This window comes from Trichomonas vaginalis, chromosome II (assembly GCF_026262505.1).
Source record: "Trichomonas vaginalis G3 chromosome II, whole genome shotgun sequence".
Lineage (NCBI taxonomy): Eukaryota > Parabasalia > Trichomonadida > Trichomonadidae > Trichomonas > Trichomonas vaginalis.
Window position 1 is genome coordinate 3,280,694 of NC_067204.1, and position 15,911 is coordinate 3,296,604.

At 31.5% G+C, this 15,911-nt stretch overlaps 4 protein-coding genes and 1 pseudogene across 5 annotated transcripts, besides 3 other annotated features; 1 reads left to right on the top strand and 4 right to left on the bottom strand.

The window, feature by feature from the left end:
- Positions 1 to 16: 16 nt before the first annotated feature.
- Positions 17 to 3,044, bottom strand: TVAGG3_0477490 (armadillo (ARM) repeat-containing protein family; the record flags this gene model as incomplete). The annotated part of the gene is made up of 1 exon (XM_001313922.2): positions 20 to 3,025. The coding sequence occupies one exon, from the start codon at positions 3,023 to 3,025 to the stop codon at positions 20 to 22; it is 3,006 nt and encodes a 1,001-aa protein (XP_001313926.2).
- Positions 3,045 to 3,506: 462 nt separating this feature from the next.
- TVAGG3_0477500 (uncharacterized protein) lies at positions 3,507 to 4,126 on the bottom strand (the record flags this gene model as incomplete). The annotated part of the gene is made up of 1 exon (XM_001313921.2): positions 3,578 to 4,126. The coding sequence occupies one exon, from the start codon at positions 4,124 to 4,126 to the stop codon at positions 3,578 to 3,580; it is 549 nt and encodes a 182-aa protein (XP_001313925.1).
- Positions 4,127 to 5,582: 1,456 nt separating this feature from the next.
- Positions 5,583 to 5,619: a mobile genetic element.
- An 867-nt stretch (positions 5,620 to 6,486) lies between these two features.
- TVAGG3_0477520 (uncharacterized protein) lies at positions 6,487 to 6,813 on the bottom strand (the record flags this gene model as incomplete). Its single annotated transcript, XM_001313920.1, has 1 exon — positions 6,487 to 6,813. The coding sequence occupies one exon, from the start codon at positions 6,811 to 6,813 to the stop codon at positions 6,487 to 6,489; it is 327 nt and encodes a 108-aa protein (XP_001313924.1).
- Positions 6,814 to 8,310: 1,497 nt separating this feature from the next.
- Positions 8,311 to 9,830: a mobile genetic element.
- On the bottom strand, positions 8,931 to 9,806 carry TVAGG3_0477540 (annotated as a pseudogene). The gene has a single exon. A coding segment is annotated over exon 1 (876 nt).
- Positions 9,831 to 10,451: 621 nt separating the features above from the next.
- On the top strand, positions 10,452 to 11,087 carry TVAGG3_0477560 (HNH endonuclease family; the record flags this gene model as incomplete). Its single annotated transcript, XM_051235770.1, has 1 exon — positions 10,452 to 11,087. One exon carries the CDS (start codon positions 10,452 to 10,454, stop codon positions 11,085 to 11,087), a length of 636 nt encoding a protein of 211 aa, XP_051093594.1.
- Positions 10,452 to 11,087: a mobile genetic element.
- Positions 11,088 to 15,911: the final 4,824 nt, after the last annotated feature.

Here is a 15,911-nt window from a genome sequence, read left to right on the forward strand (position 1 = left end):
ATATAAAAAGTCTAGAGACTTATTGCATATTCTGTGTGAACAGCGCAAGTTTGTATTGGCTTGCTTCATCTCCAAAAACAGAATTAATGAGTTCTTCATAATTTTCTGAATTTACACTGTTTTGAAGAATTCTTTTTATCTTTTGAAGAGTGGAATTAGAGATGTTTCTTTTTGCAATAGATTTAGGTGTTGATGCCATAATCCTAACTAATGGAGATGCATCAATCTGTGCTCTATTGTATATCTCTAAAAAGAAATCAATCAAAATATTCGAAATTTCTAATTCTTTTTCTGGAACAAAACTCAGTAAATCCATTGGCAGTTCATTGTATGGGAATGAGTCTTTTAGTTCATTCTGGAGCTTGGAGAATACAATCATGCATGAATTGGAAAGTTCTTCGTTGTTTGTCTCTTTGGATTCTTTGATTAAATCAAGAGAAAACTTAAAAATCGACTCATAAAGTTCGGTTTTTTGGAAATGAACTGAAATTGACAATAAACAACGTAAAGCATGACCATTATTGTTGTAAGCTGATGGATTCTGAGAACACAAAGAGAGAACTTCTTCAAGAGTTTCTTGATTCAACAAAGAGACCGATTTTGAAAAGAAATCAAAAGCAAATGTTTGATTTTTGGCTGAATCTAAGTAGTTTCTCATGATATCTTGAATAATTGATTGATCAAGAACTAAACTACGCAATTCATTGCTACTTAAAACAATTTCAAGAAAATCTAACGATGATTTATCGGATTTTTCTTGATCTCCGCCTCGAATCATCGGATTTCCATTGACTGCGATATCAACAGCGGAATTTATATGGTCAATGTGTTCATTCAATGAAATTCCGTGAGATTCGTGGAATTTAATAATTTCTCCAAGGGAAATGAAGAATTCTTGAAGTGAGTCGAGATCAGAGGCTGAAAGTACACCTCTGAGAACAAGATCTGTTACTCTTGAGACAATTAAATTTGAGATATCATTTAATTCTTTAATATTTGCTAGAATGGTTCTCAAGCCTGTAGCACATGATGATTTGACAGCAGAACTAAATGATGAGAGCTGCGAATCAAGGAGTTCAAACAAATCATTAATTTTATCTTCAAAACCATTAATATCCGAGCCAGCAATTAAGCACAAAAGCGTTATAGCTGAAGCAATGATCATGCTGTCACCTGCTGAATAATCATCTGTGTCATCTTCTAAATTTGGCAAATCTTCTGGAATTTCTTCGCCATCGAAGTTGAAAACATCATCACCATTGCTTTTACTGTTGATAAGATTCATCATCATATCAAAGACCGGTCTTTTGATATCGGTAAATAAAGATTTATCACAAGAACTGAAGATTTTTGTAAAAGCATGTATCGATTCAAATGATGGTGTTTCTGTTTGTAAGTCTTCAATAATAAGATTTGCAATATTTGAAATTTCATCAGTAAAAATTTCCGGAGAAATTGAAATTAGTATTGAAATTGTGTACAAAGCAAGCATTTTTACGCCATTGTCATCGATTTCAAGGAGTGGCTTGACGTATTCATAAATTTCAGTGATATGGAAAAGAATAACTTCATCGGAGCCTTTGATAAGCGAAGCAAGGCATTGGAATGCATAAAACGTATGCATGTTCGATGAAATTATCTCGGAAATCAGTCCAAGAACCGAATCAAAAATTGAATCTGTCTTATTCATTGATTCTAAGATACTATTAAGGGTATTAAGGAACTGAGGTGTTGGAGAATATCTAATTACTTCTATTAGATCAGGAATTAACTGGACAACAGCCGGAATCTTTAAATTTTGTGAAAAAATACTGATTGCAGAAGCAGAAACAGACCTTAAGAACTCGGAATCACTTGTCAAACTCTCTTTAAGCGTATCTAAAACATAATTTATCGTTTCTTCCTTGTAAAATTTGCAATTTTCATCAAATGTTGAAGAAAGTAAGCTGATTTTGATGAACATCAGTTCAACAGAAGCTTCAAAACCAGAGACAAACTCAAATATATATGAAAAAAGCTCTTCATCGTGAACAAAAAACGGAATAAAACAATGAAAGTCATTATCGATCTCCAAATTCATTTCTTCATCATTAGTACTTTGTGTCTCTGAAATAAATTTTGAATATGAACCAATTAATTGAGGAATTATTTGTTTCAAATTTTCAAAATTATTTTTATCGAAAGAAGACAAAATTGAGTCGCAAATATTGACTATATTCCTACGAATTGTTTCATTGATGGCACTATTTTGTAGTAATTCGCATAATTTTGAAAAAGATTCATTAATTACTTGAAATAGCTGTTCTAATGCTGTTTCATCAGCGCACATCATAAATCCTGGGAACTCTTCTTCAATGAATTGAGAAAAGAACTGAGAATATTTGAAACTTTGGTTAATTTTATTTTGATTTGAAATTAAACATAAATTATCGATTGCATTCGAAAAAATGGATGGTAAGTTAATACAGTATTCGTTTGATTCTAATTGCGATAGTCTAGCAAATAAAATCATTGAGTTTTCTTGTAAATTTGAATTATTTGATTGTTCAATGATTGATTTGATAAATTCGATCGCATCTGAGATGTCAAGACTTGATGTACCGATATCGTTGATAATTAAGATAAGTAATTGAATGCAGGACTGTAAATCATTTAAATTGTTAATTTGGTAATTTCTAAGGTACGTATAAACAGGTTCAGTAATGTCTGGTGAATATATGCAATGTGAGATATAATGGATAATGTTTTCTCTAACAAAGTCTGATTTTGGAAAAAATGCAAGCTGAAATATGGTATTTGTCCATTCTTCATTCATTAATATCTGCTCCTTGTTCACCGTCATGCATTTTCCTAAACCAATTGTAGCTTGCTTTTGTAAATAGTTGTCTTGAGTTGTAAAAATTAAATTTACAAGTGGTTCGAAGGAATTTACATCTGAATGATAGGTATTTATAGAGTTAGTTAACTCATTCATATCAACGTTTTGTGGATTCCTTAATAATTGGTAAAGATCTTCGATATTCATAGTTTTGCAAAATTCAAAAAAGTGACAAAGATTTTAGAAATTTGCCCTGTTTCATTGTGGAGTAGGCAGTAAGCATAATTCCTTCGATTTAAATACAAACTTACTTAGTTACTCATTTCAAATAAGAAACTCTATCGAAAACATGCTTTTTCGCTTACATTTTTGTAATTTTAGAATTCAGAAAGTAAACTTTGGCTTCAAAATTGATGGACTTTAACAGACTGTTGCAAATATCGATATTTACATATCAAATTTCTTTATAAAACCCTTACATATATTTTTGAATTTTAGACTTGAATTTTATTATGAAATACTCCATCGTGTAGTTTATATGTACTTACTATTTTGTTTCTTCTGTGGTCACTCTCATTGATTGTTGAATTTAATCACTATAGATTGTTTTCAGTTATATAAATAGAATGATTGCCAAATCTGCTTTCTATAAACTATACTTGCAGAATTTGTTAAAAATCAGAGCATTATTAAAATATCCATGGAATAAAATTTAGTGGTAAATAATTCAAAAAATATATAATAATATTGTATATTTCTTCAAATAGAGTTAACAACAACGCCACCTCTTCTTCTTTGGGCCGTTTTAACTTTGGATTGGCTTGTTGTACGGGTGAGTGTTCTTCTTTCGTACTTATCCTTCACATCCTGTGAATACTGGGATAAGTCCATTTGCATTAATACTGGATCTTTAATAGCTCCTCTGTATGGTTCTTGTGTTTCTGTCAAATGAAGGTCAATTCTGATGCCAACTTGTCCTACATCAGGATCGTCCATAATAAGAGGTAATGTGTTCAATGTTACAACATCCATTGGCAACAAAATGAAAGGAATAGTAACAGTGCCAATTAATTCGTCGTCAAATATTGATTTTCTAACAAGTTTAATAATGAGCTTTCCACTTGGAAGATCGTCTGTTGTCAAATGGTATGATTTTGAAACATGTTGAGCTTCTTGATATGTGATCTCAAAGTCTTTGATGGCGTTCTTCTCTGGATTGCATATTTGATATACAAGAGAAGAGCCAACATAAGTACTGTCTGTAAATACGAATCCACTGATGTGGAAAAACAAGTATGTTTTACCCATTGAAAGAAAAATAAGTTGAAAAAAAAATCGGAATTCAATGTGATATTGAATTGGATTTTATTGTAGAATTATAATTTACAGACGATATGCCAAAAAGTTAATTGCTTTGAAATATGATTATACTTTGAAAAATGTTAATACCAATTAAGGATTTCGTTTTGCTAAAATTGTCACTTTTATAGCATATTTGTTTTTGGATGTTTTGCGAAACCAAAAAAAAAAACTATGATATACAATGTGTGTGTAAAGAAAATACTTTATTTACTAGTTAAAAAATCATTTGGTATTGATCAAGTTATTTTTTCTGGATAAGATATTATATGGATAATTGGATAGAAAATACAATTATATAATCTTGTACCTGGTTTAATTAAGCTAATTGTCATCAGAAACTTGTAATTTTTATGAATTTCAGATTTTCTTTTCATTACTGCTTTTCTTAATAGGTCAAGTTCTTATTTACGTTATAAAGTATGATATTTACAAATATCAAGTTATCGTGTTTTTTGAGAAATTATGAGAAACAAACAAAAATGAAAAAGATAGGAATAGCAATGAATAGTGATGTGGGTATAGAAAATGTAAGAGATATGAATGCAAAGCAATCAGTATTTAGGACATTGACCATAGATTTCGAAAAAAAATGCTGCATATTGAGCGAAAACTATGATTATATTATAAGGCTGTCATTTAAAGCATAATGAAACTATTCCCTTTTCATTTTAATCGAATAAGATAGTAAAGATTTTTGAATTAGCTAGAAACTGATGAGATGTTTTCACAAATCAGATTTTTAATCTCTATAATGCATAATTCACTCAATATCTCAATTTTGATATTGCGAGATATTTTTGCTATCGGTTTCGCAATTTTGACACAATAGCAAGAGGGTTCTATAAGCATTATTATCAACGTAGAATCTGAATATCATATCAGAAAATGTCGCAAATCTGACATTTACCCGACCAAATAGCAAAAATAATTGAATACTTTTCGCAAAAACTTTAAAAATCGATAAAAATATGAAATATAGATATTAAAGAGACTTTTTATATAATATTCATAAAGATTTTCCAAAAATATGATACCGCAAAATTAAAAAAGTGACGTCTTGAGTGGAGTCAAAGGTCGAAATTGCTAGCTAAATGTTTTTTAGCGAAATTGCGTATTGTACGTTTTTTTCGCAAAACGAAACCCTTATACCAATCATATAAGGATAAACCATATGCAACTTAGGTAAATATTCAATAAAGTTTTGAGCGATATCTCATTTTTTGAATGTCTTTTCAATTTTTGTGAATAACTATAATATATTGATACTACTAATTAAATTAATGATAAACAAATATTGAAAATTTTACGTCATGGGAGTTAAAATTATTGAAAAAGCTAACATTTTTTGAATACTGCTGACTAAGTATGGCATATTTCAACTAATGATTGTTTAGTAATTTTGTAATAAACAGAAATTCATCAAAAGTAACAGCTCTCAATTTTTTGACATTTGTAAATTCTAAATTGAATGAGAAAAATGAAATAATACTAAGCATAATACAATATTCTAGATTTAATTATAATTAGGAAAAAGTTAGTTTTGAGAGTACTTTTCATAGGCATATAGAATGAAATCTTCTGAAAAATAATATCACATAAACTCATATTATTTTCTAATATATAACTATTTTATATAAAAATCAAATTCAATGATCTTAAAAGCGAATGATAAACCTCAAAATTTACGAATATAATGAGTGGGAATATAATGCTTATCTATCATAAAACCATATGAAATATTAATTTTTGCTTTACGCCTAATTTTTGACGACAATTAGCAAAAAATGTTAAATGTTAACACTCAGTCCATTTGAATATGAAAAATAAAATTGACTTTGATTAAATGTTTTTATTTATCATGCAATTCTTCTTGCGACCAAAGATTTGAATAAAAGTTCAAAAAATAAGATAGCTTAAAAAATAATATACGGTAGTGTTTACTAATAGATGAATAGTATATAAATTCTATTAAAATGGATTTGATCCAAAAAAATATATAAAATTTGATCATAAATAAAATCGTTTTAAATTACTTCTTCATTTAAATTATAACAATTATTTTTGATTTTTATTTATCATCCACATTCAAATTTGAATCTTATCACAAAAGAAGGACCACTTTTAAGTTAGTATACCTAAGTCGTGTACTGAGGCACTGCGTTCCACCTTACCCATTATATGTGAATTTGACACTTTACAAAACCGTTAACGTATATTTTACAACACAAACACAAACACAAACTTAACCTTAAATATTTATAAAGCCGCCAACCACTTCACCTCACTACTGTAAAAAATAAACGTTCTCACTTACAAAAGTATTGCAACTCTTCCCATTGCTGTGCTTCACACAATAGTTCATATTCTTCAGTATCGCTGCTGTCGCTCCAATCGTCAGAGTCAAAGTCACTGTCAAAATAAATGTTAGTAAGTTTTGACAAAGCTAATGAAACACGCTTACCGTTTGTATCGTATGCTTGTATAAACTTTCCATTCTTCATTCCTTCATAAACGCTCAAACTAACTTTACCCTTTCTCCCTCGTATCTGATAGAATGTATTTTCACGAGGAACGAAGAACAAATTCTTGAACTCATGACCGTTGTAGTTTGTTATCTCAATAGTTTTCGTCATTTATATAAAAATAAACTTAAAAATTAATGATATCACCACCCTCACACGTATGAAAACATAGCACAAAAATAAATTTAGGTGAAGTGGTGAAATCTCACCTCTTTTTTCACCTGTTTTTTCACCCTGTTGAATTCATTGCTTTATAACTCTCTTCCTTTCTCCAACTCTTCTAACTTCTTCTTAAGTTCAGCAATGTTGTCCTCATGAAGTTTAATCTTTCTCAAAATTCCTTCTTTATCTAATGGTTGCTTTATCTTTCTAAACTGAACTCTACCATCCTTCATAGTATGAATGTAAAAACCTTCTGGAATAGTTCCTGATTTAATGTATTCTACCAAGAACTTTTGTTTCATTGCTTCAGTGACTTTATTTGTCATTTTACTCTAAGGTGAAGCTAGCACAGTGATAATGGATTTCATGACTTTTTAGTATTTCATGCAATCTTAACAAATAGCCTTACAAGTACTTCCAGTGTCCCTAGCTGTCCCTCCTTTTTATATAACTCCATGACATTTATAATCTCGCGAAACTTAACAGGTAGCATAACAGATTAAAATCAGATGAGGTTTTGAACCAAAATTTCTAAGCAACGTTGTCAAGGATTTTGAGGAACTAGGACAGAGTGTGGCAAAGTCCAAGATTTAATTTATCTTCATCTGTTTCATCAGCTATCTCATCTAATATGCCAATATTTTATTCATAACTCGTGGCAAACTCACTAACTTTCATTATATTCATCTACATGCTTCATCTGATAGAAAGTATGACTTTCATTAACTCTGTGAGATAATGAAAACTACTAGGACAGAGACCATGGCAAAGTTTATGACTTTCATTATTTCCAGAACTTAATGAAAACTACTAGGGACAGAGACCATGGCAAAGTTCATGATTTAATTTATTCTCTCACTAACAACAACCACAAACTCCAACACTAACGACAAGTACTAACTCAGCACAAATGACAAACACTAACAACAAACACAAACTCCAACACTAACGACAAAAATAAATGTCCTCACTTCTTAACAAAGTAATATGTGCTTCTTACACCACCATAGCTCAAACGTTTCTTTTCAAACATCGATTGAAACTTATTTTGAGCCATTGGCTTTAGTCTCTTTTTCTTCAAATACGCCAAGAAATCTTCTTCACATCTTTTCACTTCATAGCCTTCTTTAAACTCCTCCTTGTTAAGTTCTATGAAATCCTTTATAACATTCTTTGTTGCAATGGCTTCTTCACGAACGACATCGTGAACTATTTCATCACATTCTCATGTATGACCTCCTCACTGTTCTCATGAACTATTTCATTTCTCATGAATGACCTCCTACTGTCTTTCATAAGCGTTTCAAAGTCTCCTTTACTCATTACTTCAATCTCATGCTGTTCACAGTAGTACTTAAACTCACTGTATATGTCTTTGTTGTATGTTATATTGCTTCCCATGTACTCCATGAATTTTTCAAGCACTTCCTCATAATTCACTGTTTCTTTCTTTCCACGACCTTCTAATATCATACTTGCTTCGTAAATATAACTTCTTGCAGAACCGTCTCGCTTTCTACTTCTCTTCACAAATTCTCTCATCTTGCCACCAAATACATTTGAACTACATGCAAAGAATTCATTCTCCTTCGCAAATTCTTTATATCTTCTGTAGCACTCTGTACAATTCCATCCGGATACAAACTTTTCATAGAACTCCTCGTAAAACATTTGGTAAGGTGTTTTGTTCATTTCGATGAGTTCTTGTTTAGCCCTGGTGAATGGTATCTTCCTTACATCAAATTCACTTAAATCTTTCTTCATGAAGTACGTCAGTAAGTTTGAATAAAACTCTTCATTAAAGCTTTCAATGAGATTTGAGAAATATTCGTAATTTCCTTTGTATCTGCTGCTTACGTCAATGACAACAAATCTTCTGTCGTCTTTGTCAATCTTTACTGAGTTGAAGTTGTTAGATATCATGATGATATTACAAACATTCTCTATCTTTCTTACTGGCTGACACTTCTGATTTAAGTCCAACTGAGTCTCTGTTACTATTGACTTTAGTGCGTCGTGGTTCATGACCTTAGACGTATCGCATGAGCTTAGTTCATTGCATACGATGAGCTTCATGTTCTCAATAGCAGCATTGAATCTACCAACCACATTCTCTATTGCCGTTATATTATTGTTGGCGTACTTGCTAATGAGCTCGCATAGAACATTACTAAGTACATTCTTACCAGTTCCTTGCTTTCCTATTAACAAAAGTACTGTTCCAGTCTTTCCACAAGGATTTTGAACGATGTAGGCGAACCAGTTCAAAACATACTCATAAAGCTCTTCATCCTCATTACATATGACATCGTGAACATGTTTCAAATATCCTTCAATAACGCTTTCATCTACTTCATTCAGTACCTCATACTCATATCCTCTGAAATAGCTGTAAATGTCATCTCTTTCGTCAAAGAATCTCATGCTGACTTCATAAGATAGTTCTTGTTCTGACCCGCTTCATAAATCATCAGTGCGTTCACATCCTTCTCCTCAATACGTCCTACATAAACACTCTTCATGAGCTTATTGAATTCCTTGCTATCTACTGACACAAGTGTTGTTGTGTCTCGTATTCCATCATAATCTTTCACTAGATATGTCATACGTGCTCCGTCAATAACAACAACACATCTTCTTAAGTCATTTATAACACTAGCTATGTCAATACCTTCTTCACTCATGTACTTATTTCTCCTCAAGTCCTTTAGTGTGAAAGTGTCTCTAAGTTCTATTTCAAGCAATTCATTTACACATCCTTTGCAATACTTCTCTATAAAATATTTCTGTCGTTCTTTACTAAGTTTCTTAACAGCTCTGAAGAACCATGTGTTTTGACTCAAACATCCTTCACAACTTCTCTCATTCATTCCTAGTTCTTTCATGTCATTATCTTCAACCTCTATGGTCTCATTGACTAAGGTCAAAGGGTTCTTAGTCATTGCTGGTCTTATCTGAAACAATGTTTGTGCAACAGGTTTAACTAGTTCAGCAACGTCCTTCCTTAATATGAATAGCTGTTTCCACTCATCTTTGCTAACAGTTCTTTCATAACCACTGACAGTAATGATTTCATTTGCTGACCTTAGACACTTATGTTCTATCATTTGTATTGCTTTTGTGTAAGGCTTTCGTGAGCATAGGTTGTATATGTCATTCCTGCAATGTTCATTCATGCCAATAGTACTAAATCCTTTCTTTGCTGTTGAGTGCATAATATCCATTAGTTCCTGTGTTCGTATTGCTGTCTCATAAAATACAACAAGACCTTTGTCATCTATGACGTACTTACCGAAAACATTGCTTATATTCTTAACCATGAAATAACATCCTCATTCATGCTGTCAAACATGAAGTAAGGTCTTACATACTCTTCACTTATAAGATACTCCACAAAGTACTTGTTAAGCTCTATGTCCTCGTGAGCGATTTCATTAGGTTTGATATTAGTTCCTTTTGTCATTGCTGTCATGTACTTCACTCTCATAGTTCCTTTCAATAGCGTAAAAGTACTTCATTGTTTCATAACTGCTCTAAATTCTGTTCAAAATTCGTACAACATAACTTTTTAACATTAGTGAAAGAACATGAGCGAAACAACAACATCTAACATTACAGAAGAAGTCAATGACAATGCCGATGAAAACATTACAGAAGGAGCTAGTGAAAATATTGACGAGTTCAGTGAGGAAGAAGATATTGAGGACGTCAATGAGAACGTTAGTGGGGAACAAACTCAATGGGAAACATTGAGAAATCATGAAGATTATGAGATTTGTACGACATATCCTTTTACTATTCGTCGAAAGAAAGACAAACATATTATGAGTGAATGCTTAAATAATTATGGTTATATTGTGCTTAGTTTAAACAACAAAATGTACTTAAAGCATAGAATTATTGCAGAACAGTGGATTGAAAATCCAAACAATTTGAAAGAAATAGACCATATAAATCATGATAGAACGGACAACAGAATCTCAAACCTTCGTTGGTGTTCTAGATCTGAAAACAATAGAAATAAAAGCAAGTATGGCGATATAGTTTATGAGTTCGTTGCTGAAATATCTGACGAAGCTGTTGAAATAACAGATTATGGTAAGCATTCGTTTGAGTTCTACTACTATGTTGAGAATGAGGACGCATTCTATTATTATACAGGTCTTAACTATCGAAAACTTCATATAAACTTTACAAAAACAGTGCTGCTTATGTTTCTATGATAGATACAGAAAACAAGAGTGTAATTTTATTCATAAACAAATTCAAACGCTTGTACGGCTTCATGTAGGACAAACATTATTTTTCAACACTAACGCCAACACGTAGGACAAACATTCATGACTAACATTACTGTATAACATATATGTTTTGTCATGACTTCGTCGTAAATGTTTTGTCAAAACTTCATCGTAATGAACGTAAATGTTTTGTCATGATTTCTTCCTCGGTTTTCAGAGGGAAGCAATCATATGAGGAAATTCTTCTAAAAGTTCTTTTGAACGTAAATGTTTTGTCATGACTTCATCGTAAATGCTTTGTCAAACATAAACGTAAATGTTTTGTCATGATTTCATCGTAATGAACGTAAATGTTTTGTCAAAACTTCATCGTAAATGTTTTGTCAAAACTTCATCGTAAATGTTTTGTCATGACTTCATCGTAAATGCTTTGTCAAAACTTCATCGTAATGAACGTAAATGCTTTGTCAAACATGAACGTAAATGCTTTGTCATGATTTCATCGAAACTAAACGTATATGCTTTGTCAAAACTTCATCGTAATGAGTGTAAATGACCCAAAAATAATGTTTATGTTAGAATGTTAGATCTAACACCTTTTCTAACATGTTTTCTAACATGGAGGATTTCATCGTATATGCTTTGTCAAAACTTCTTCGTATATGTTTTGTCATGACTTCATCGTAAATGTTTTGTCAAACTTCTTCGTATATGTTTTGTCATGACTTCATCGTAAATGTTTTGTCAAACATGAACGTAAATGCTTTGTCATGACTTCATCGTATATGCTTTGTCATGACTTCATCGTAAATGTTTTGTCATGACTTTTTCATCGTAATGAGCGTATATGCTTTGTCAAACATGAACGTAAATGATTTGTCGAAACTTCATCGTATATGCTTTGTCAAACATGAACGTAAATGATTTGTCGAAACTTCTTCATCGTAATGAACGTATATGCTTTGTCAAACATGAACGTAAATGATTTGTCGAAACTTCTTCATCGTAATGAGTGTAAATGTTTTGTCATGATTTCTTCGTTTATGTTTTGTCATGATTTCATCGTATATGCTTTGTCAAGACTTCTTCGTATATGTTTTGTCAAAACTTCGTCGTATATGTTTTGTCATGATTTATTCGTATATGTTTTGTCATGACTTCTTCTTCGTATATGCTTTGTCAAAACTTCGTCGTATATGTTTTGTCGAAACTTCATCGTATATGTTTTGTCATGATTTCTTCGTTTATGTTTTGTCATGATTTCATCGTATATGCTTTGTCAAGACTTCTTCGTATATGTTTTGTCAAAACTTCGTCGTATATGTTTTGTCGAAACTTCATCGTATATGTTTTGTCATGATTTCATCGTACATGTTTTGTCATGATTTCTTCGTATATGTTTTGTCATGACTTCATCGTAAATGTTTTGTCATGATTTCTTCGTTTATGTTTTGTCATGATTTCATTGTATATGTTTTGTCATGATTTCTTCGTATATGTTTTATCATGACTTCATCGTAAATGTTTTGTCATGACTTCTTCGTTTATGTTTTGTCATGATTTCATCGTACATGTTTTGTCATGATTTCTTCGTATATGTTTTGTCATGACTTCATCGTAAATGTTTTGTCATGACTTCTTCGTTTATGTTTTGTCATGATTTCATTGTATATGCTTTGTCAAACCTGAACGTATATGTTTTATCATGACTTCATCGTATATGTTTTGTCATGATTTCATCGTATATGCTTTGTCAAGACTTCTTCATCGTATATGCTTTGTCAAGACTTCTTCATCGTAATGAGTGTAAATGATCCAAAAATATATTTTAGGTGAAGAGGTGAGATCTCACCTCTTTTCTCACCTCATGAATTTTCATGATTTCTTCGTATATGCTTTGTCAAACATGAACGTATATGCTTTGTCAAACATGAACGTAAATGTTTTGTCATGATTTCATCGTAATGAACGTAAATGATCCAAAAATAATGTTTATGTTAGAATGTTAGATCTAACACCTTTTCTAACATGTTTTCTAACATGGAGGATTTCATTAGATATACACATTATTTGGTGAAAGTATCCTAAAAATATTTGATGGACTTTAACTAAAATAATGTTTAGGGAAGAATGTGTATATCTAATGAAACAGTAAAGTATTATATCTATTAAATCGTCTATGATGTAAATTGTGTATAGAATGAAATGAAGGAAGAATGTGTATATCTAATGAAATCCTCCATGTTAGAAAACATGTTAGAAAAGGTGTTAGATCTAACATTCTAACATAAACATTATTTTTGGATCATTTACGCTCATTACGATGAAGTCATGACAAAGCATATACGTTCATGTTTGACAAAGCATATACGTTCATGTTTGACAAAGCATATACGATGAAGAAGTCATGAAAATTCATGAGGTGAGAAAAGAGGTGAGAAAAGAGGTGAGATCTCACCTCTTCACCTAAAATATATTTTTGGATCATTTACACTCATTACGATGAAGAAGTCTTGACAAAGCATATACGATGAAAAAGTCATGACAAAACATGTACGATGAAATCATGACAAAGCATATACGATGAAGTTTTGACAAATCATTTACGTTCATGTTTGACAAAACATTTACGATGAAGTCATGACAAAACATATACGAAGAAATCATGACAAAACATGTACGATGAAATCATGACAAAACATATACGATGAAGTTTCGACAAAACATGTACGATGAAATCATGACAAAACATATACGATGAAGTTTCGACAAAACATATACGACGAAGTTTTGACAAAGCATATACGAAGAAGAAGTCATGACAAAACATATACGAAGAAATCATGACAAAACATATACGAAGAAATCATGACAAAACATATACGATGAAATCATGACAAAACATATACGCTCATTACGATGAAGAAATCATGAAAATTCATGAGGTGAGAAAAGAGGTGAGATCTCACCTCTTCACCTAAAATATATTTTTGTCTGATTTACGTTCATTACGATGAAGAAGTCATGCAAAAGCAGTATACGCAATGAAATCATGACAAAGCATTAACACTCATTACGATGAAGAAGTTTCGACAAATCATTTACGTTCATGTTTGACAAAGCATATACGATGAAGTTTCGACAAATCATTTACGGTCATGTTTGACAAAGCATATACGTTCATTACGATGAAGAAGTCATGACAAAACATGTACGAAGAAGTCATGACAAATCATTTACGTTCATGTTTGACAAAGCATATACGTTCATTACGATGAAGAAGTCATGACAAAGCATATACGTTCATGTTTGACAAAGCATATACGATGAAGTTTCGACAAATCATTTACGTTCATGTTTGACAAAGCATATACGTTCATTACGATGAAGAAGTCATGACAAAACATGTACGAAGAAGTCATGACAAAACATATACGATGAAGTTTCGACAAATCATTTACGTTCATGTTTGACAAAGCATATACGTTCATGTTTGACAAAGCATATACGAAGAAATCATGAAAATTCATGAGGTGAGAAAAGAGGTGAGATCTCACCTCTTCACCTAAACATTATTTTTGGATCATTTACGCTCATTACGATGAAGTCATGACAAAGCATATACGTTCATGTTTGACAAAGCATATACGATGAAGAAGTCATGAAAATTCATGAGGTGAGAAAAGAGGTGAGAAAAGAGGTGAGATCTCACCTCTTCACCTAAAATATATTTTTGGATCATTTACACTCATTACGATGAAGAAGTCTTGACAAAGCATATACGATGAAAAAGTCATGACAAAACATGTACGATGAAATCATGACAAAGCATATACGATGAAGTTTTGACAAATCATTTACGTTCATGTTTGACAAAACATTTACGATGAAGTCATGACAAAACATATACGAAGAAATCATGACAAAACATGTACGATGAAATCATGACAAAACATATACGATGAAGTTTCGACAAAACATGTACGATGAAATCATGACAAAACATATACGATGAAGTTTCGACAAAACATATACGACGAAGTTTTGACAAAGCATATACGAAGAAGAAGTCATGACAAAACATATACGAAGAAATCATGACAAAACATATACGAAGAAATCATGACAAAACATATACGATGAAATCATGACAAAACATATACGCTCATTACGATGAAGAAATCATGAAAATTCATGAGGTGAGAAAAGAGGTGAGATCTCACCTCTTCACCTAAAATATATTTTTGTCTGATTTACGTTCATTACGATGAAGAAGTCATGACAAAGCATATACGATGAAATCATGACAAAGCATTAACACTCATTACGATGAAGAAGTTTCGACAAATCATTTACGTTCATGTTTGACAAAGCATATACGATGAAGTTTCGACAAATCATTTACGGTCATGTTTGACAAAGCATATACGTTCATTACGATGAAGAAGTCATGACAAAACATGTACGAAGAAGTTTCGACAAATCATTTACGTTCATGTTTGACAAAGCATATACGTTCATTACGATGAAGAAGTCATGACAAAGCATATACGTTCATGTTTGACAAAGCATATACGATGAAGTTTCGACAAATCATTTACGTTCATGTTTGACAAAGCATATACGTTCATTACGATGAAGAAGTCATGACAAAACATGTACGAAGAAGTCATGACAAAACATATACGATGAAGTTTCGACAAATCATTTACATTCATGTTTGACAAAACATTTACGATGAAGTCATGACAAAACATATACGAAGAAATCATGACAAAACATGTACGATGAAATCATGACAAAACA